This window comes from Alosa sapidissima, chromosome 10, assembly GCF_018492685.1.
Source record: "Alosa sapidissima isolate fAloSap1 chromosome 10, fAloSap1.pri, whole genome shotgun sequence".
Lineage (NCBI taxonomy): Eukaryota > Metazoa > Chordata > Actinopteri > Clupeiformes > Clupeidae > Alosa > Alosa sapidissima.
The window spans coordinates 23657255-23679428 of NC_055966.1; the positions used below are offsets into that span (position 1 = coordinate 23657255).

Sequence of the window (22174 nt, forward strand, 5' to 3'; positions counted from 1 at the left end):
GGGGGGGGGGGGGGGGGGGGGAGGCTTGGAGACGAGGAGGGTTTCTTTTTCTTTTTTTCTTGCTAAATCCCAGAGAGAGAGACTGAATTCCAGGATTTATGATGCTTTGCTGGTACTGTCCTCCCAGGGTGTCTTTGGCTTTGACTGTGCATGGAGGGCGGAGGAGGAGAGGTGGAGGGGGTTGGTTGGTAGTTGGTGGTGGGGGGGAGGGGGGGGGGGTTAGAAAAGGGGGTCGTGGGTGGGTGTTCCGAGGAGAGAATCTGATTAAAAACCAGAGGAGGAGAGAGGAGGGTGAGAGAGAGAGAGAGAGCTAGAAGGTGGGAGACGACAGCAGCGGATGGAATGTCCCTTCGAATCGCCTCGGGTCGATCTCTCCCACACGGCGACTGTAGACTCAACCTCCCTCTCATCTCTCATTGGCTTTGATTAATACACTTTTACTTGTCTCGCCAAATGAAAAGAAAAGACCCCCACTTCAGAGAAGAAGAATGCAGCACACTCTCTCACTAAATGTTTAAGTGTTAGAGGACCCTCGCAGTCAATCGCAGTGCTTGCATTTATACTAAATGAGCAGAGCTGTTTCTCATTGTGCAGAATACATTGATCTCCTTTATTTAATTCTGGCCTTTCAATAGAAGTCCCCAAAAGTAAACCACATTACATTCATTTTAGACTGTGAAGAGATTTAATGGACACACACAGGTGCATGTGGCATCATCCAACATGTCCAAAGAAATGAGACGGTTTAATAACCCGGGCAGATGCCCATGCCTTTAAAACACAACCTCCGCCCGTAATCATCACAGTGGTGCCAGCCCTTACTCCGTTTCACAATGTGACACACATTTCTCTCGCCCGAGAGCCATACACACAAACCTCCCCCCTCATTTCTCTTGCAGTGGCCAGGGGCGGATCGGAGTATTGACAGTAGACCTTGACCGATCTCTTTGCTCACTTGGCCTTTCCGTGGCTTAGGGTCACACGCTCAGCGTCTTGACTATTTATCTCCTATATGGGGTCTTTGTTGAGCACTTACACAGATGCCATAAAAGGACACAGGATGGAAAAAAATAGACAAATAAATAAATAAATGCAAGTAGGGCCCTTTAAAAGCAGAGAATCCATCAGCCTCTCGTTGTTACAAAGTGGCCCCTTATTAAAAATGCAACAGGCCCATTACTCTGGGACAAGGGCCTCTCCCATATATACTCTCATTCTCTCTCTCTCACACACACACACACACACAGTTTTCTGTACTATTCTTTCCCTATTTTCGCCTTTCTTTCCTTTCTTTCCTTTCTCTGATACGCACACACTCTCTTTCTCCCTCTCTAACACACACATTTTTCTCTAGCCCGCTTTCCCTATTTTTCCCTAAGCACGAGGGGAAACGGGCCGCTATCTCTGCTTCCTGTGTTCTGGCTGGGCACCAGTCTGCTTGAGGATTCAGACAAATGTCTCCCATTAGCTTCTTTTTTTTAACTCCTCCCTTCATCACACATCTTCTCCTGACAGAATATGGACCTCTCAAGAACATGGAGTACCCCCCCCCCCCCCCAGCACGCTGCATCATCACCAGTATATTGACTTGAGTAGTCTCTGGCCATTTAAATCATTTAAATCCTCTTGCAACTGATGAAGCATTACCGCAATGTGATCAGTCAAACCCACCTCTTTTTTTTGGGGGTGCGCATATCATACATTACGTGGCTAACGACTTTCTAATGAGAAGCAACGCGCTGAAATAAAAACACACTCCATCTCTACCTACTGTGTGCATGCGTGCTGGCTGGGTAAGAATGGTCCCCTTTTACCCAGGCAACCCCACCAGAAAGAACAGATGGTTGGATAGAATGCCCAGGACACAGTGGGGGAGAGACAGAGAGAGAGAGAGAGAGAGAGAGAGAGAGAGAGAGAGAGAGATGATGATGATGATGATGATGATGGTGGTGGTGGCGGTGGTTATAGGGAGAGAAAGAAAAAGGAACATCCAAAAGGTACAGTAAGAAAAGATGACAAGAAAGAACAAGGGAGGAGCCATTGGGTTTCCTTTGTGTTATGATTTCTCCAGATCAGGCAATGATTCAGCAGACGACTTGAACTGGCAGAGGTGGCGTTCTTCAGTGTGCCACAGAAAAGCCTTTGTGGGTGGACCGTGTGTGATAGCAGCATTATCCCCAGCCCCCCTGCAGAGCTACATCCGTGTGTATGTAACATGATTTGCCTAATTTATGAGGTATTTATTTTTGTTGTTTATGTTCAACATGAAAGACAAGCTTCAAAGAGAGGAAACATTTCCTTTCTTTTCCTGTGTACATGTTCAGCAAAACAACAGCAGATCCATGTCTGAAAGGAGAAAGAGAGAGAGAGAAAGAGAGAGAGAGCAAGACAGGGAAAATGATAAAAAAAAAAGCTGTATAACCACTCTGTTCTACCAAGTGTAGGCCGTACGTTCCACTACACCGCATCGAGTAAAACTGTGCAAAGCCTGGTGCGCATTTCTTCTGAACCCAATTTCAACACGGCTGGTACATGAATACTGCAAAAGCCGCACGTGTCAATAATTCATCCTCCGGCCCTGTACTTTTTTGGCTGGCGGAAATTTAAGAAATGTTTTACTCTGGCACCAAACCAAACAGGCACTTTAGAATTTCCTCAAGCAGCGTCCCCTGTCGCGGGGGTCCCGGCCCAGCTTACGCGGCCCGCCAGAGAAGACAGGCAACAGCGAAACGAGCCATGCTTTAGTGTGCCGAGTTGGAGAGAGCGAGAGAGTGAGAGAGAGAGAGAAAGAGAGAGAGGGAGAAGAGAAGAAAAGAAAAGAGGGAGGAAGGAGATAGGAAGAGACTTGCAAAGCGTCAAAAGAGCCTTTCCTGTGGTAGGGTTTACATGTATAATTTAGTCACATACGCACTCACGCAAACACATGCAAACACACACACACACACACACACACACACACACACACACACACACACACACACACACACACACACACACACACACAGAGCCTGCTTTCATGTCAGCCAATGTCTCACTTTGAGGCGCAGAGCAAAGAGCAAGCCTCTCACACAATCAAACTAGAACACGAAGAATCGGCCATTCACCCACTCACTCAACCCCCCCCCCCCCGACCACCACCACATACACCCACACCCACACACAGACAATATCTCTCCATCAAACACACACATCAAATGCAGCTCCTCCTCAGGCATTCTGCAGTCCTTCCCCAGTGCTGATGGGAGCTGATGCGATACCTGGGCTCTGCAGGATACCAATGGCAGATTGGGTCTCTACGGTGTTAATTATTATCATTATTTTACTTTTTGTCATCACTTCAGGATTGATCATTCAGCAGGTCTCACTTGTGTGCCACTCGCTAATTGAATGTGAAGGAGTCACTTGCTGGGATAAAAGCCCTCTTAAAAGGCTAGCATTTGTGTTTATGAGCAAATTAATGTGTGTGTATGTGTGTGTGTGTGTGTGTGTGTGTGTGTGTGTGTGTGTGTGTGTGTATGTATGTTGGGAGGAGGGGTATGTAATCGCTCTAATGTAAGGACAATGGAGGTTTTAATTACACATATTATCATAAATACCTTGGAATCCTGGCAAAAGAACAAGCCTATTAATTCCATTCCAAAAACGAAAACATCCATCCATGTTATTTAAAAAAGAAATTATTAAAAAAAGCCTGTCATAAATTCAAAATAATTGAAGTCATCTGTGGTTAACAAGAACCTTTACCATAACAACGGGCTAAAACCCTGTTGGCATGTGTCGGAATGGCATGGCATAATTAGGGTAGCCCTGGCACCTAACGAGCTGCCCATCTTGCCATCACCCGCCTTCCTCTTTCGGCACTGCAGGAATGCGGCCGGCTTGCTGTGAATCGTCCACTGCAGGGCAGTTAGCGCTCACTCATGCTGAGCGGAGAGATTTAAACGGTCGGATGGATGTTATTTCTGCAGCACAAAAGCTGACCCCTCTCAGTGTAACTGAACACCCTTCCCCCACCTACATCAACACACACACACACACACACACACACAGGCAGGCGCACTCACACATACAAGTAAATGCTTATGTGCACACACACACACACACACACACACACACACACACACACACACACACACACACACACACATTTGCTCCGAGCTTATCCTCCCTCCCTTCCTCTCTCCTTCTCTCTCACTCACACGTCTCCTATCTCATGTCTCACGCGCTAACAAGCACACTCTCACTCACATACACTCACACACACACACACACACTCACATGCACGAAAATCTGCACACACATGAATAACACTACAGAAAAAACGCATAACACCACACACACATACAGTACACACACACACACAAACACACACACACTTCCCCTTTTCTCTGATAGAAAGGAGTGTGAAGGGCTGACTTCATGCAGCTGATTCAATGGCAGCAGGGCCCCTCAGCCTTCTGTTGACACAACACCGGGGGGGAATTACTTGCTCTTAAATCTATTTAATAAGTCAACGGTGCAGGATGCCGGTCAAATACACTTCCTCCTCCCATACACACACACACACACACACACACACCTTAAACACACACAGAAACAACGCATACATATGCACAAGGAATGAGACACAATACATTATGCATACTATCTTGAAAATTGCATGTGTGTAATATAATGTAATGAGTTCTATCTGTTTGGTGGTTCCAGCTAAATTGTGTTAAGTGCTTTAAATATGATCAAATTAATTAACACTTTAAAATACTTTTGGTGTAACATGTCTCATACAGACATACAGTCAGCGGTGTTTCTGCAAAATAGCATCATATAATTCCAAAGCCACAAAATGGAATGGCCAGGTAGCCTACATTCATTTGAACCTCTCAGCTGAAATAACACCTGGCCTGGGTGAAACACTGGGTGAAACACTCCCCTATTTAAAAACAGGCCGCTCTTCCCTCCACAGTAATGGCACCTGGCACCCTGTAGCTGTGTTTGTTATCTTTGCCGGCGTTCTTTTAGCCGTCTCTGATTAAAAAGAGCTTTTCCATCTGCAGGTAGAGCGTGGTAGTGGTGGTGGTGGTGGTGGTGGTGGGGGGTGGGGTGGGGGGAGGTCTTGGGCGCTGATTGGGTGTCAGGTGCCTTTCTGTTCCCAGGTGATTGATATCCCCAAGAGGAATGCCTCCTCGCGCTCACTACACCCGAATCAAGATTAATAAGAGGCCATTTACATCTCCAATCACACTGAAAGGTACCCCCTTTAACACACACACACACACCGACACACACACACACACACACACACACACACACACACACACACACACACGCTCTTTACGAGAGACTCTCCATCTTAACGAGAAAAAGCAGAATATCTGCAATCTGATATGGGGCATAACTCAGAGCCAAAGTGCTCTCCTTCCTCTCCGATAATCTGGCGATCAATAATTATTACCAGGGCCCTGTTGTTCGCCTCTAATCTCCCACACACATGGCTTAGGAATACGGAGAAATGGAGGCTGAATCCGCCGGTGGTAAAATCTCACCAGTGTGCCGGCACCTGGATCAATACCTGACATATTCAACATCCAGGCAATTCTGTGGGGTTAATTGCACTGTTTGATGGCACCAACGTATCTCGGCTAGATTGGCAAGGAAGGACAAATAGATGATACTGACAGCTTAAGTCTCATAAGAATCCTTTGGGACAAAGCCATCAAACAGCTGGAAATGGAAAGATCTACTTGACCTTGAAAGGAAAGAAAGAGAAAGCGAAAGAGAGAGAGAGAGAGAGAGAGAGAGAGAGAGAGCAAGTGGGAGTGAGAGAGAGTGCAAAAGAAAGAGAGAGAGAATGGATGGCTGAGGGTGGGGGTTCCTGGTGGCAGGAGTAGAGCGAGAGGCTGCCTGCTGAAAGCTGAAGGCTCCGGAGAGAATTCTCCAGGGAGCGGGACAGGCTTCGCCCTGCTGCAGGCAAGCCTCGTCCAGGGGGCTCCACCACCGCCGCAGCAGCAGCAGGTTGATAGATTGGCCAGTGCGTGCTGTGGACATGTGAGGGAGGGCGGTGCTGGAAGACCAGGGGCCAGGAAGCTGCACAGTAATGGAGAACCACACCAGCACCACTGACACTGACAGTCTGTCTGTCAGTCAGTCAGTCAGTCAGTCCCACTACAACTACAACCTGGTCGAGAGAAACAGCAGCAAAGCCTGGGGACTTGACTCGACTCGCTCGCTGAAACTAAGACCATCTGGTCTTATTCGGAGCTTATTCAGAGCTCAACAACTGCAAATGATTTCCATGGAAAACCACATAGACTGGACACTCCACCTAGATGTGTACAAGCCATTTGCATTACTTCCTTCCTCTCTCTCTCTCTCTCTCTCTCTCTCTCTCTCTCTCTCTCTCTCTCTCTCAGTGTAATTCAATCAGGAGCACTCTCACTCATCTCGCTCATTACTCATTCTGCTCTCCCTCCCTCCCTCTCTCTCTCTCTCTCTCTTCCATCCCCCCTCTCACTCTTTCCATCCTGCTCTCTCAAACACACACACATACCACACACTTACTCACTTATGTAACATAACAGCTAACTTTTCACTCCGCGCGGCACATAAAAGCAGGTATGAATCACGGCAGCTGCCAGGAATCCCCAGCCTGCCGATAGGCTCCCGTGCCCATCGATCACCCCGCCGTAATCAATTCTCAACTTCCTGGTGGTGGAGTGCTCCGCGAGGGGAATGCAATTATTCAAATCCCCAATTGCCCAGGAGGACTAAGGGGTCAAATCGTGTGTGTGTGTGTGTGCGCATGTGTGTATGGGTCTAATTGAATCACTGCACATTTTGGGGTGTACATGTGTGTTGTGTGTGTGTTTGTAGGTGTAGGTATGTGCATGTGTGTGTGTGTGTGTGTGTATGCCAATGCAACACAGAGAGAGGGTGTCATATTTAAACCTGTTAAAACCCCCACCCCCCACACATACACATCAGCTGTACCCTAGATCATCAAAGGAGTGTACCTGCACCTCCATACCCCATCAATCAACAGCAGCATGAGCCTAGCAACCGGCACAAACAGAGGGAAGCAGGAGAGAAGGGGAGCAGGAGAGGAGTAGAGGGGAAGAGGAGGGGAGAGGAGAGGAGAGGAGTAGAGGGGGGGAGGAGAGGAGTAGAGGGGGGGAGGAGAGGAGTAGAGGGGGAGAGGAGAGGAGTAGAGGGGGGGAGGAGAGGAGTAGAGGGGGAGAGAGGGGAGGAGAGGAGGAGAGGAGGAGAGGGGGAGAGGAGAGGAGTAGAGGGGGGGAGGAGAGGAGTAGAGGGGGGGAGAGGGGAGGAGAGGGGGAGAGGAGTAGAGGGGGAGAGGAGAGGAGAGGAGGAGAGGGGGAGAGAGGGGAGGAGAGGAGTAGAGGGGGAGAGGGGAGGAGAGGAGGAGAGGGGGAGAGAGGGGAGGAGAGGAGTAGAGGGGGAGAGGAGTAGAGGGGGAGAGGAGAGGAGCGGAGGAGAGGGGGAGTAGAGGAGTAGGGGTTGGCAGAGGTGTGGGGAGGTAGGGGTGGGGAGAACCGACAGGGACCTGGCACGCCGTACCTTCGTCTGGAGATAATGAGGATAGTAGTAGGTGTACTGGGGGTACATTGGTTGCTGTTCCAAGCGTTTGCCCATGTAGCTGGAATCCTTCTGGCGGTCACGAGGGGACGGACGAATGGCCGGTCGTCGGACGGAAGGACAGACGGATATGCACAGAGACTCTCTGGAGCAGCGGGAACGCCTCTGGCTGAAACCCTGCTTCGTTCGGTTCCCCGGGGGAGTGAAGGCGCTAGTGTAGATCCTTGGATGAGTCGGCAAGGCAAGCGGAGAAACGTCCGATGGAGGTGGTCGGCCGGACGGAGATGGACGGAGAGATAGAGGAGGAAAAAAACAAGATGTGGAGTCGTCTCCGGACCCTTAGGCTGTCCCGTTTTTTTTTCCGCCCGCGTGTGAGGATGAGGAGTGGCCGTAAGGAGGAAGAGCAGGGGGGGAACGAGGGATGAGAGGAGAGGAAAGGAGGAGAGGATGGAATGAGGCACACAGGTGCTGCCCAGAGCAGCAGCGCACAGAAAAAACGAGGGATAGAGAGAGAGAGAGGAAAGAGAGGAGGCAGAGAGGGACGGAAAGAGAGTGGTGGTGGAGGAGGAAGAGGGGAGTGTAGAGGAGTGGAGACGAGGGAGACGATGGTCCGTGGCGTTCACTTGTCAGAAAAGCCGGCGTGTGTCCTCCTGATCATGCCTCGGTTCTCTTTCTCACTCGCTTATTTTCTCTCTCTCGCATGCGCTTTCACTTGCCTCTCTTTCATACACTCACTTCTCTTCTTTCGCTCCGTGCGCGCTGTCACAATCCTGCTGGAGGCCGGCAGATATCCGAGGTGCCCCCCTCCACTCTGCTCCGCGCACAGATTGATGGACAAAAGCCTGGATGCAGCCGAACGACTCGGAGAGCGAGAGAGAGAGAGAGAGAGAGAGAGAGACAGCGAGAGCCGAAAAGATAGATGGATGGATGGATGGATGGATGGATGTCCTGAAGCTCAAGCAGCCAGTGTGACAAAGCACGTCCTTCTCAAACACAAGAGCCCCTCTGATGAGATCTCGCCAGCTGACAAGAGAAAATACAGATTCCCACGAGAGCGCAAACTCCAGGCAGTCAGTAATGCACGCCAAAAAAAAAGCTCCGATCTTCACAGATCCCAGAACAGACACGGAGAGCGAGCGAGTGGGAAATGTTTCTTTCCTTAAAAAAAGCACAAACACGTGTACATTTGTCCACTCACAAGCCTGACAGCTTCTTTTTTTTCCTGCTCGTGTTGTTCTCCCCTTCTTTTTTATCTCTCTTTTTCTTCTCTGCCTTCTCTCCTCCTTTCCTTTACAACAGCGTCTTCCAGGCTGCCTCTCGTGCGCGTGTGAGAATGTTTAGCGGCAGGGACGGAGCGCGAGAGGGAGAGAGAGAGAGAGAGAGAGAGAGCGAGCGCGTGCGTGCGTGTCTATGTGAGAGGATATGTGTGCGCATACGCGACTGGCTGTGGCTGTGTTTGTGCCTGCCTGCCTGTGCGTGTAAGCGTGTGAGGGAGAAAGAGAGAGAGTATGTGTGTGTGTGTGTGTGTGCTGTGCGTGTGTTTCTCTGAGTGTGTGTATGTGGTGCTGGCAGCTCCCTGCTAGGGTAGGGACTAACGGGCTTCGCCTTCAGCTGGGCTACGCTACAATCCTCCTCCACAGGGCTGAGGGGGGGAGGGACTTCCACTCTGCTTTCTTCCCCCTGAAAGGCTGCTGCCGGTAGGAGGGTCTAAGCCAGCCTCTCCCCTTCTCGCTCTCTCTCGCTCTCTCTTCCTGAAGGCTGCTGGGCTAACAGGCAGAATGCAGTTACAAGTGGGGAGATGGACACATGGTGAAGAGCCGGGGCCCCCTACTGGCAAGATGCAGACTCAACACACACTCTCCTCTGCTCTTCTCTCCTCTCACCTCCTCTCCCCACTGTCCATCTATTACTCGCTCATTCCCTCTTTAAATAATTCATGCTTTTTGTGTGTGTGTGTGTGTGTGTGTGTGTGTGTGTGTGTGTGTGTGTGTTGGGAGTGGGGGGTGGGGTTGTTGCCATTATTCAGATAGGCCAGTGAAGACTGACAAAAAAATGAGTGAAAGAAAGAGATGGGGTGGGATTGGGTAATGAACGCAGATCAGAAACGAAGCCGGGTCCTTGTGGGCACTTGGGGACCTGTAAGTGGTTGGGATGCAGTTGCTTGCACTACAGCTTCCCCCATTGACACAGGTCTGTAGATTTTTGCCATTATCTGCTTGGCTTGCCACTCTTTTCCCTACATCGCTGTCTCTTAGCATAAAAGAAGATGAGCACATCAGCTGAAACACAATGACACCTGGTGCTGAGATCTCATGGAGTGCGCTGACACACTCACACGTTCTTGAATGTCAAAGAACCCCATTGCATGGCAAGCCTCTATTTCCTCTCTTCCCTCCAATTCATCATGTAAGAGTTCATTTTGTGTGGCAAAATGATTTCTACATCTTGTCACATCACAGCACACCATAGTCTCTGCGTGACAGTGCGCTCTATTTGGGATTCAGACATTGAAGAGTGTCCTTGAACACTGTGACAGTCATATTTTGTCGTCTGACAAGCCTACTTGGGGAGGATGTTCCGTGTTTCACATGTAACAAACATGTATAAAGCTCAACAACCAGTTAACAACTCATTTCTACATTTTACTCTTTTTCAACAATCGATCAGCTATACTACAGTACCAATAAAACAAAAACATAGACTCCACACCTACACAAAGGCAACAATACAAACAGAAAAACCACAAAAAAGAAAACAACAACAAAACAACCTGTGTTATCAAAACCTCATTCGATTTTTCCTAAGATCTGAGCGTGACTGGAGTCGGCTTTTGAAAGTAAGAGAGCCAGAGTGTCTGCGCTCTTTGGATGTGGGGGAGCACAGCTGGAGTGTAGCGTATCGGCACGTGATGGGGAGTGATAGCACTAACGTTACAGCAGGCGGGGGGGCGGGAGTCGGGCGAGGGGCTAGCGTGAGTGCACGCTGTCAGATTAGGGCATAGGCCCGGCCTCTGTAATTGTTCTTGCTGCGCTCTTCAAAGCGCCTCTCAAACAGAGCAGGAAACTAGCCCCTGCAACTCAGGGGCACCATTACCACCCAACCAGAGAGAGAAGCCAGCGCACGAAGAAGGGGAAAAAAACAAGGAGAGAAAGAAAGAAAGAAAGAAAGAAAAAAGTAAAGGAAGAAAAAAGGAAGAAAGGAAAAAAAAAGCTCCTCATCTCTGTTATGGCACAGCTGGGAAAACACAGTGACGGATGAACAGGCAGGAAAAACACTGTGTCCCAGAACCACAGAGAAACAGCCCAGACCTGCCATGACCACGGGCATGGCCATACACCCTCCCAAAAGAGCAGCAGTCCAGAGCTCTTCTCGAGTTTATCTGCACAGGAGACATTTTTACATTGACTTAAAGGCACAGTGTGTGATTCTGATAAAAGGTTGTTTATTTTTGAGCTCAACAGCCAGTCAAATTTTAGTCCTCCCTTCCGTGCTCCTGAAGCAATGTGTTGATGGGCCGGAATTGTTTATGGCTTGGACTGAGACACATTTGTTCCCCCCATTTACAGAGTAAGGACTATGGACAAACCCCATCGTTTTGTTCTAGTTGAACAGCTAATTGAACAAGCCTGAAAAGTTGTGGGTTGTGGGATAATTTTTTTTTTCTCATTGAATGTTTAGTATACCTTATATACATGTAGTGAAATCTAATTGTCATCTCCTTACTCTGACCCTTGTGTTTTCTGAAACTCCTATGTTGGAATGTTTAGTTAAATTAACCCCTGTGTCACCGAACTGTGGGTAGGTTCAATTCCCAGCTTCCACTGTTGTGCCCTTGAGCAAGGCACTTAACCCAGGGTGCATTCCAATCGCCTCGTAGTGCACTGCAAAGTGAACTGTACAGGGTGGTCAGCCATATTAAGTGATATTCTATTCCTAAAGAAACGCAAGCACCCACACCATAGGTGTATCTAAATTAGCTATGTACCAAAAATTACATTTTACCGTGACTCCAAGAGTTGTAAACAGTGTTGTAAGGCTGCGTGTACACATCCGCTTGGAGCTCCAGTGGAATTTTAATTTCATGACGTGAATTCTCGGTTGAAACAGCGTAAACAGGCGACCCATCAGGCCAGCACTATAACTCCGGGCGTGGTAAACAAAATCGGATATTTCAGGCAGTAAATGCTCCGGTTAAGAACCAAACCAGTTTTGCTCAAATCTACACACCTATGGCTACTGGAAAATGTAAGGTTCATTTAGCAAATGTTATTTTGAAGTGTTAAAAAACATCGTTGTTTTAGAATTTCCGAACAAAAGTGGTGATAATTGGGGGTGTTACGATAGATGGATATACAATAATAAAGCAGAGCAGAAGGAGAAGCTCTGTCCAAAGGCTACAGGTCCATTGTTTGGTCTCAGGACATTTAAAGCAGAAGATCAATGGTGAAGGCACATAATCTACACATATGCTGCCCCGAGAATGAAAGATGAGGGCTCTATAATTATTGAAGGGAGAAACATTAATCATATAATTTTAACAGTCACAGCGCAGTGAAGACACTGCACACATAGGCTAACAAACTGTAGGCTCCATATTTTGACATAACATCTACACTATAAAGTGGTCACAACAGAAGCAACTAGTTCACTGGTAAACATTTTGCATGTATTTGCACAGCTGTAGATCAGTAGATAGGTTAATATTTAAACAAAATGAAATGAACAGAAAACAATGAAAACTTAAAAAATATTGACCATTCTAGAATTTTCTTGCACGTCTAAATCACTTTAAATACCGTACTTGGAAACGGAGAATGGAACATGTGTGGACATACGAGGATGTCCAATTAACATGTGCCTAAGAGCTATTGGGTGAGGTACAAAACTAATAGAATCCATGACTGCATGGAGACTTCATAACAGCTGACTACAAGGCAAAGGGGAGCGCCTCAGCCATGACCACCTATCTTTGAGGGAAGGTTCGGACATGTTTAATCGTCATGTGTGCCTTATTAAGTCTGGAGGCGGTCAAAGCTCACCTCATAATACACTGGTCTCTGTTCTGGGAGGTAAAAGCATAAATTTTAATGGAGCTCTGTAAGTATCACATAACACGACCCATTACTATGCCTGTCAAATGCTCTCTGCAGGCATAAACAGGCAGACATTTTCTCCATTAAATCCTCTTTGGGTGGATGTACTGTAGTTTACACCAAAAAAAACATTTTCAAACAACATGTTTCTTATTATACTCCCCAAATTGTGCTTGAAATGAAAAAAAGAAAAAAAACAGTTGTCGGTCGGTTCTTTTTATACTCACATCGGAATCAGCCACATCCTGTCTCTCTGTGCCATCACTCTGCCTGCAATTCCATTACGCCTTAGGAGGGGAAGGCCTGGAAACACCCAGAGATATTATTCACATGTCCCAGGACTCCTCCACACCCACTGATACAAGATGGCTGGCATCCTAATGAGAGGATGGAGAGAAACAATCACACATTTTAATCCCTTACTACCACTAGAAGGGCACTTGGAGAGCACGGACCTCCGACAAGGCCAATATGCCATGCAATACCTCGCAATGTCACAGAAAGTGCAACAAAAAAAAAAAAAGCTCTAGAGCTGGTCCTTAAGCCAGATCCACTCCAATATCTCCTTTGGATTCTTACTTGGCTCATGCTCCACCTCTCCAACAAGTTTCAGGAAAGACAGACAAAGAAACAAAACAAACAATTATCTCTTTGGATTCATTGGCGCAAATCAAATGTTTTAGTCTGATGTGCTCTAATGGATAACAGCACTCAGGATGTTATTTGTGGGTGGAATATTATTTAGAAAGTTGAGAATATGTGGAGGAAAAATATATTTCCATCAGTTTCCCACAAAAACATGTAATGTCAACAAGAGTGGTATGTTGTTATGCAACACAGTAACAATGAAAACAAATAAACAAATTCCATTAGCATTTAACCTTGACAAACAACACAGGTAAGGAGGATTTCTGTATGCAATCAAAACATTGCATGCAGAAATATGATCCCCCATATATACACTTTATGTAACAACAGAATTGAGAGAGGCATTACCCCAGAGAGCAAGAGAAAACATCTACAGTGAATCAGGGTGTGTTTCCATGAGCCTTCTTAATACTAAATCATTTGTAGGTTATACCTTAACCTGTACCTTTACATTTTAAGGTGTGTCTCAGGCTACAACTACATCATGTCAGATACAAATGTATCCGACGCACTTTCATTACGATTCTCCCTCCCTTCCACACTAGACCATCGGATCCGAAGTGGAGCAATTTGAATCCGCTGGAGACCCCGAACTCATTTTGCTCCGCAGCCGTATCGGACGAATGTGGACTATGTGTCTGTAGTGTGTTGCGGAACCATCTGAAAACAGATGACGTACAAGCCCATGTTCCCTTTCCTGATTCGTTGTGCTTGTTTCACATGATGATGGCCATGCTCTTTGTTTTCGTGAGAAGTAGCCTACATTTATTCATTTTACAGCCATACAGTGAATGGCAACGGATTATATGCAATTTAAAGATGCTAGGCCAGGGGTTCTCAAAGTTTTGATTGGTGAGGGCCAATTCAGGAACCCAACATTGAACTGAGGGCCGCCAAAGGGGCGGGGGGAGAAAATGAAAAAAAAAATCCTGGGGAAAAAATCCCATTTGTAATCATTTTAATGACCAGGTTGCATCTCTACAGTTTATATTTATTGCATTAAACACATTTTAATTCATAACTGAGGCTAAACCTGGCAAAACTTGTGGAAATCTTAAGAAAAATTGCAATGCACACACAATCCCTGGGGTTCTCTACCCTCTAACAGACAAATGTGGGATATAACAGTTCTGGTTGTAGTCCATTTCAAGTACAAACTTATTTAGAACAAACAGTCTCAGTGTGCCTTGCTTCTTATCAGCATAGGCCTTATTCTGGGCCAATTCCAGCTACCAAAGCACCACAGGAAAACCTGACGGCCACGAAACACCACTAAATGGAGATTCATTCTTTTTAAGGCACACAGTACAGTTGTACAGTTTTAACAGTTTTACAGATGTTATCAGATGTTATCGCGGGCCGCCAGAAAGGTTTCCGCGGGCCGCCATTGGCCCCCGGGCCGCACTTTGAGAACCTATGTGCTAGGCTATTATATAGCCTAACTGTGAAGGCTATGTGACAAACTAGATGTACCACATAGCGGTGCAAAATATGACCGCCGCTCAGTCCTGTACATCCGTTCCACGAAAATAAATCACACTTCAATTTGTCTCCATATTTTACTCCATCCCCCACTCTTGAAACTTTTGTGTATGCTTGTTTGGCATGCCTGAGTGTGTGTGTGCGGCTGCACAGAAAGTAGCCTACTGGTGCTGAAAAGGTGAATAGATTGTAGAATAGCCAAAGAAGATGTAGCATTGTTATAAAACCTTTAAAATCTCTAAACAATCACAAGTAGGGCAGTTCATCACAGTTCATCCATTGCAACTGGATTGATGAAAGGTCACTTACACCTGTAGGCTACATTGTATTTGGGAAAAGCAAAAGGTATCAGCATAATGTTATTTATTTATTTATTTATTTATAAACAAAAACATCTCTGTCAGTTCCATGCCGTTTTCAACAGCTATCAAAAACAAAGGTCATTTTTGGATGGATGGATTTTGTGAATGTTTCTTCTTCTACATAAGATTTTAGTCATCTTTAGTTCATGTAATACTTTATTGTCAATGCACAAATTAAGTAACAGTAGTCTGAAACGAAATGCTGTTTTACATCTAACCAGTGGTGCAAATAACTGACATGTCCAAATGGGCCTTGATGAAATGCGTCGCTAGACTGTTCATACACATTTTAACGGGCCAAAGTTGAAGAGCTGTTGTCCGTTACTGTTCGTGCAAATATAGGCTGATTCATGTTCCCTTGCATTGTGTAACTGAGGTCCATGGCTAGTCTGGCTTTCAACAGACCAAGCTCAATCTTTTAAGAAATCAAAAAATAAATAGCAGGCAGATCAGGCTGGGTTCACTCAGCCTAGTCCATAGGCACCCGATATTGTTTAATTTTCCGATTGAGATATCCACGCTCTGGCTATTCTAAATGCAAAAATGCATCAGGGAGTTATGACAAAACTGTAACTAACAAACTAGATCCTAATAGAAAGCTGTTAGCTTCCCTAAGCTACAGGTATAGGCTTATAAGGTAGGGCTATTTACAACATAAATTGTCAATAGGCTATGCTGGCGACACAAATAAAATCTCCTTTGGAAACCAATGGCTTACGCCTTACAGTATCAAGCGGACTTAAACTGCCATATCGTGGCGAAAAGTTGTAATAAAATTCACGCAGCTCCATGGTCCGTGTACCGCTTTGCAGTGCTTTGTTCTATTTGTTCCATCCATCTGATCCAAATAAAAAATGTGTTTAATAATCCAATTTTCAAAATGTTTTAACTGGTCAGCAAATAGATAATTGCTGCTATTTTCTAAATGTGTCATTAGTCACGCAAGATAAAGAAAACAGAAACTGGATTGGAAACAAAAGTAAAATTCAGTTAATATTAGATTTTGGCCGCTTTTTTTACTGTTTTTGTTGGGCTGAACCACGCGTAGGTGTGGGTGACCTGATCAGGGTAGGAATTTCACGGCGGCCACGACAGCCCGTCGTAGCCCCTTGCATTGGCCGTGAGGCCCCTTTGAAAATCAGAGGTTTACAGGCCACGGTGGCCTTGGTGCCCCCTTCTTTCAATATTCTGCTTTGCGTCCTACTAATAGCGATTTTTATTTAGCCTGTGGCCTGTCAAAATAATCTTAGCATTCACAGCGCAAATTAATTTAGTCTTTTACGCAGTGGAGAAAGTGACAGCGCAAGAAAGAAAGTGCGTCCAAATTCACCCTTTTTCAGTTGAACTACTCGCGAAGTAGCCTATTCATCACACAGACATCACAAGTATGAGATCACATCACATGAAAGAGCTTTTTCTCACCTTTTAAACGATGTTAGCCGATAATTGCTGTGTTGAACGGTTCGCGAGAAAAGTAAATAATATAATTCAATTTAATCATACATTCTACTGAAGGTTTTGCGTCCCATGATCTCCCTACCCATTCATCTCGGTGGAATACTTTACGAACCCTTCTTTTAACACATGACAAACCATATATAAACCAGAATAAACAGGAGACCTTACCGAACACAAAGGTGTAAAGCAGTCCCCTGTACAGTTAGCCGTTCCAGAGTAATCCAGTTTTGAATTTGCAGTAAAGTTCGACATACATGGATGTCTCCAAATTTTGGCTTTTACACTATTCCACATGATTTCATAACGGGCCAAATACAAAATAAATGTTACAAATATCGCCTAGATAGGCTTATTGGTAAATCAGAGGACAGCTGACTAAGAGTTTGTGAAAGTAGCCTTAATGATCACAAAATGCTAAGCATGCATCTAGGCTATTTGAGTTTCTTAAAGCTGAGCTGTGCTTAAATTGTTCAATACATGATTTCATAACAGGCCAAATATAAAATAAATGTTATATATAGCCTATATATCTGTAAATATTAGATGATCAGATGATTTACAGTTCTATGAAATATAGTTAACTTTGGCCTTGGGACCCTGACATGTGGCCTTTGTGCCCCCCACCAAATATGCCCAACTGAAGGCCAAGTGGCCTTGCCCCCAGAATGGTGAAATTCCAAGCCTGGACCTGATACATATTGGCGCGCGGTGTTGGTGATCACATTTTATCAGCGGATGTAGAGCATAGACTGTAAAAAATATATGTAGAGATGGAGGGCTATCAAACACAGTTCCGCTTGCATCAAGGTGCCAAGCGATTGATAATGTCAGCTTGAGATCAGAACTTCAGATGCAGATGGAGACATTGCTCCGTCCTGACACTTATGAGTAGGCCTACGTGAGCCCTAGTAGCCTACAGGCCAATGTAGGCTATTTGCTGTTGACATTAATAAATGGATAAACGGATAAATTAGGCTCACCGTTGTGTCTTCGTTTAGCCTAATGAAACCTAGTCTAGCGTAAAGCGTTAAATAAGCAGAAATACCATGTCAAACAGTGCTCGGGGTAGCCTGTATAGCCAAGACTGACGTCGATGGCAAAGCATTCTGCTTTGGGGAATTATTTGCTATGGCATGGCCATGGTATTCAAATATAGGCTACTGTAGATATGTTCAACATAGGCTGAAAGTTATGTTTAACGTGCCTTCTCCCAAAAAGTTTGTCATTAATCTCTAAAGTAATGAGTCAAAATCACAAACAACTTCAGGCGGCGCTCCCTTCCACCATCTAGCCTGGCCCAGCTAGATGGTGTTCTCCCCCGGGTGCTCGTGGTCCAGTCCAATCACAAGGGCAAAAAAGGAAAATTAGAAAATTGACGCATCATTTCAATTTTTAACTTCTTAACAGAAAACCGTAACTGTGCTCAATTGAAAATAAGCAACAATAACCCATTTACTGTGCCGTCCTAAAGAATGGATAACGGATTTTTAAGACTATTTTTATATTTTTTCATGTGAATTCTGCAAATAGAACATAGCACTGCAAAGCGTTACACGGACCCTCCATGAGTCAAGGAAAGCGCGAATGAAGTAGCCACTTCTAAATGGGACCCACTACACAGTAGCTTAAGGTGTGTTGCTAAAGCCGCCATAATGAAATGAAGGTGTCATTGGATACTTCACACACACGTGCTTTTTAATTTCACAGACTACAACTACCAACCTGGAATCAAAGCACATCGATTCCCCTCTCACACCCTGAACGCACTTAAAATAAACTGGCGTCTCAGTCTCACTCATGTAGGCAAAACTCAGACCGCTGTAACGTTGGTAAATCTTCCATTGCACAGAATGATTTTTGTAGCACGTGCAACAAATGACAGTTGAAAGATACAATTACAGTGCTGCTATCAATTTGCTTGGTATAACCGCATTTATAGTTTTCTACAAATGCAATCAATCAAATTGCCCTCCATCACTCAACCAACGCTAGCGGTAACATTACCTAGGTCCTTATTGATATTATAAGATTAACGTACCTGCAGTAAAAACCAAGCATGTCCGACAAACATCCTCAGATTTATTTCGGCTTCAAGAAGAAATGGAAATTACATTTCATGTGAACATCATCCTATCCTTATTAGACGTTCTCTGCGGGAAACTACACTCCTTGTAGGAAGCGTCCATTGTTTTTCCAACCCACTTTTAACTTCCAACAAAATTATGTCTCACTGCAACGATGCGCCATCTAGTGGACAAACGACTACTTATCGCCAATACTGGAAATGCAGCCTTGATGATGATGATGAATATTTGGCTTTCTTCTAATCCTACTGAATTTGTAATTATGTATCAGCCGTTCTAATACCGATAGTATGTGCGTACCTGTGTGTGTGTGCATGTGTATATGTGTGCACCGCCATCTACAGGCCAATGAGTGTACAGTCACCCCCCCCCCCCCCCATGGATGAAATTCTACGAAACTTGGCATACCCCCAGAGAATGCCAGATCAATCATACACATAACATTTGGTGCAGTTCTGAACATCTTAACTGAAGATAGGGGCGATTAAAGCAGAATAATTAAATAATTTCATTTTTTTACTGGAGGGGTGCAAATCACAAATGAGTGATTATGGGCCAGGTTGATGTGGGCCCTTGAGACCAACATACCATAAAAGATTCTTCATCCTCAGTGCCACGGTTCAGGTAGTTATTTAGGAAAAACTGCTTTTTTTGCGGTTCGGGAGGCCCAGCACGGGGAGGGGAGTGGCCCCCGGGGACGAAACTAAACTTTTCCGTAAAAGTCTAGTGGGGCTACATACCCACCAAATTTCATGTGCACCGGTGTTTCGGTGTCCCGGGTATCGTTGACCAAAAATTCAGTAAGTAGATGACGGGGGGGGGAAAAAAAGAAAAAAGAAAAAAAAACAAAAAACTTCACAATCACAATCATTATATGACCGCTTCGCTACCTTCGCTAGCGGCGGTTATAATAAACAAAACTATCTGTGACCTGGCAAAACACCCACTGCCACAATGACACTCTCATCACATGAATTCAGCCTCACACCAAAAAAAACTCACTTTACTGAATTGCCTTCAATTATCATGCAAAGCGGCAGATGAGCCATCTATTAATGGGGAAGAAACGTGGCATTTCAGTGACCTGCCATTCATTATGCTAAAAGCCGTCTACGCTCTGTCAGGGAAGAAGAGGCGAGCCACTTTTATCATTAGCTCCAGTGGCACTGCAACGGCATCGAACAGATCCATTCCATTAACCCCGAGCAGATTAACGCAATTTATTCAATTTAGCCACGAAGAGGGGGAAAAAAACAATCAACCAACTGTCAACATAAACTCTCTGATAATCTCTGGCCTTGGTTATTTTAAACAGCCTGCTTTTTTATTTGATAGAGGACAACCCCCCCCCCCCCTCTTTCTCTGCTCTTCCTTCCTCCACCTCCTCTCTCAGTTACCACATTTCTGTTCTCTCTTGCCCCATTTCTTGTTTCCCTCTTTCGCTCCCCCTTACCTGTCTAACATTTCACACTTCAACCCCCCCCCCCCCTCCTATTCCTTTTGTCTTGGCATTCCCCTCTCCTCTTCCATCTCCCTTCCTCCATCTCTCTGCAGGTAGCATGTGTGATCTCTGGCGAAGGGTCTGCCGGGGTGGTCGTGTGTGACTGACAGGAGTAACTCCAGCCTCGCCGTGCCACTCCGCTCCGCTCCAAGAGGTAATGAATTTTTGTAAACGACCGCCGCGTCTGTCAGTTTTTATAAACGAGCGTTTATGCATTATGGACAATTTAACCACCCTGCTGAGAGAAGGCCTGACAGGGAGAAGAGAGGAGAGAGGAGGGGAGAGGAAAGGGGAGGAGAAGGGAGAGAGGAGAAGGGAGGGGAGGGGAGGAGAGATGAGAGGAGAGGAAAAGAGAGATGAGAGGAGAGGAGATGGCTGTTGGTGCTGGAAGTTGAGTGGGGCTGGAATCCAACCCAACCCAGAGGCCAGGCAGCAGCAGGAGGCTTTAGCATGACCAGGCTATGACATATGCCTAACACACACAACACAACACACAGCAGGAGTAAGTCAAGTCTGGTAGGGTGAATATTTACAGCCTTGTAGAACCACTATACACACATACACACACACAAACACACAAACACACACACACACATTCGCCATTCGGAGCATGCACCAGCAAAATCCCATTTCGTAGCTTTACCTGTTGAGAATGTTGCCAACACTCACATAAATCCCTCCACCCCAAACACACACACACACGCTATGAGCTAATCCACTGCCTGGCCTGGAGTATATCTACCAAAGGAAGCTCCCTCTCTCTCTGGATCTGGAGGAGTCTGCACTGCGGTACCAAGGGAGTAATGTAACTCTGGCATGCCCTCGTAATTCTTGGGGTTAAGAGAAGAATATCACGCTCAGTGCCACTTCATCAGCGCAATTCTGTGGACGCCATTCCCCACACAGCCTCATCAGATCACATTTCTAAACTGTTACTGAAAGAGGGGATTTATGAGCCTGGTTAAAATCACCACCATTTGGGGCCAGCTTTATTTGACATTCTGCAGCCAACAGTAACCATGTGTTCCAATACTCAAACCACCATCTTATTACCAATGCGCCACTTTACCTGAGGTGTGTTTCTGAGTTCTCACAGGGCCGCACACATTTGTGTTTGTGTGTGTGTCTGTGTGGGTGGGAAAGAGAGAGAGAGAGGAAGAGAGAAAGAGATGGAGTAAAAGATGAAAAAGAGTGTGCATTTGTGAGCATGTTTATGCACATGTGACAGGCCTGTCTCTACAGGTCTTGTGTGCAATCGAGCTTTCTATGGTCGCCGTAACCACGGAGACATAATTGCCAGCAGGAATGACTTCATAGCACAATGCGGGACCCATGCAGAAATGATTAGCAAATAGAGTTGCAATTTACGAACCCAATAAACACGAGGAAATCAAGAGAATGAACAGAGAGATGAAACAAACATTTGTAGTCCGTTCCCTTGTCGTCAAAGGCAGAGTGCACTCATAAACTCAGTGCTAGGGCCAGTGCTTTGGGAGAACCCTGGACATAAACACCAGTCAGCCGCACCAAACCCAGGCACTAAACTCACGGCCAAACCCGAATTCAGCCTAGTGGGAACGTTGCTTGATAAAAGGGTACGAGTGCACGCCCAATGGCTTTTAAAAACAAAACACCCATGAATACAAGTAGCACGCAGGTTGTGTGTGTGCGCGTTCAGGAGAAACAGCAGATCTCCCTCTATGGCACTGGAATCCTGTGTAATTTGGGCTGTGAAATGTGGTTCTTCTTCCTCTGATTATGCCACAGCCAACAACCAGGGAGGGAGACGGGAACATGAGGAGGCCACATGGCCTGCCTGCCATCTTAATGCCTTACCCGCTGAAACAAGAAGGATGGTAGCTCTTCCTGCAGCTCTAGGCACAATACCAGCTGATTCTGAGCTGTGTTTAAAGCAACTTTTCGCAAGCGACACACAAACCAGGAGGAAAACCTGCA

At 45.9% G+C, this 22174-nt stretch overlaps 1 protein-coding gene across 2 annotated transcripts in view; it reads right to left on the bottom strand.

The window, feature by feature from the left end:
• The window catches only part of rbms3 (RNA binding motif, single stranded interacting protein), a 171177-nt gene extending 161935 nt beyond the window's left edge, over positions 1-9242 (bottom strand). Inside the window, exon 1 of one of the 2 annotated variants that reach the window (XM_042106872.1) lies at positions 7573-9242. In XM_042106872.1, the coding sequence (XP_041962806.1) occupies positions 7573-7647 (75 nt within the window). In that variant the 5' untranslated portion in view covers positions 7648-9242. The remainder of the gene's footprint in view (positions 1-7572) is intronic. The other variant, XM_042106871.1, reaches the window with a different exon arrangement.
• Positions 9243-22174: the final 12932 nt, after the last annotated feature.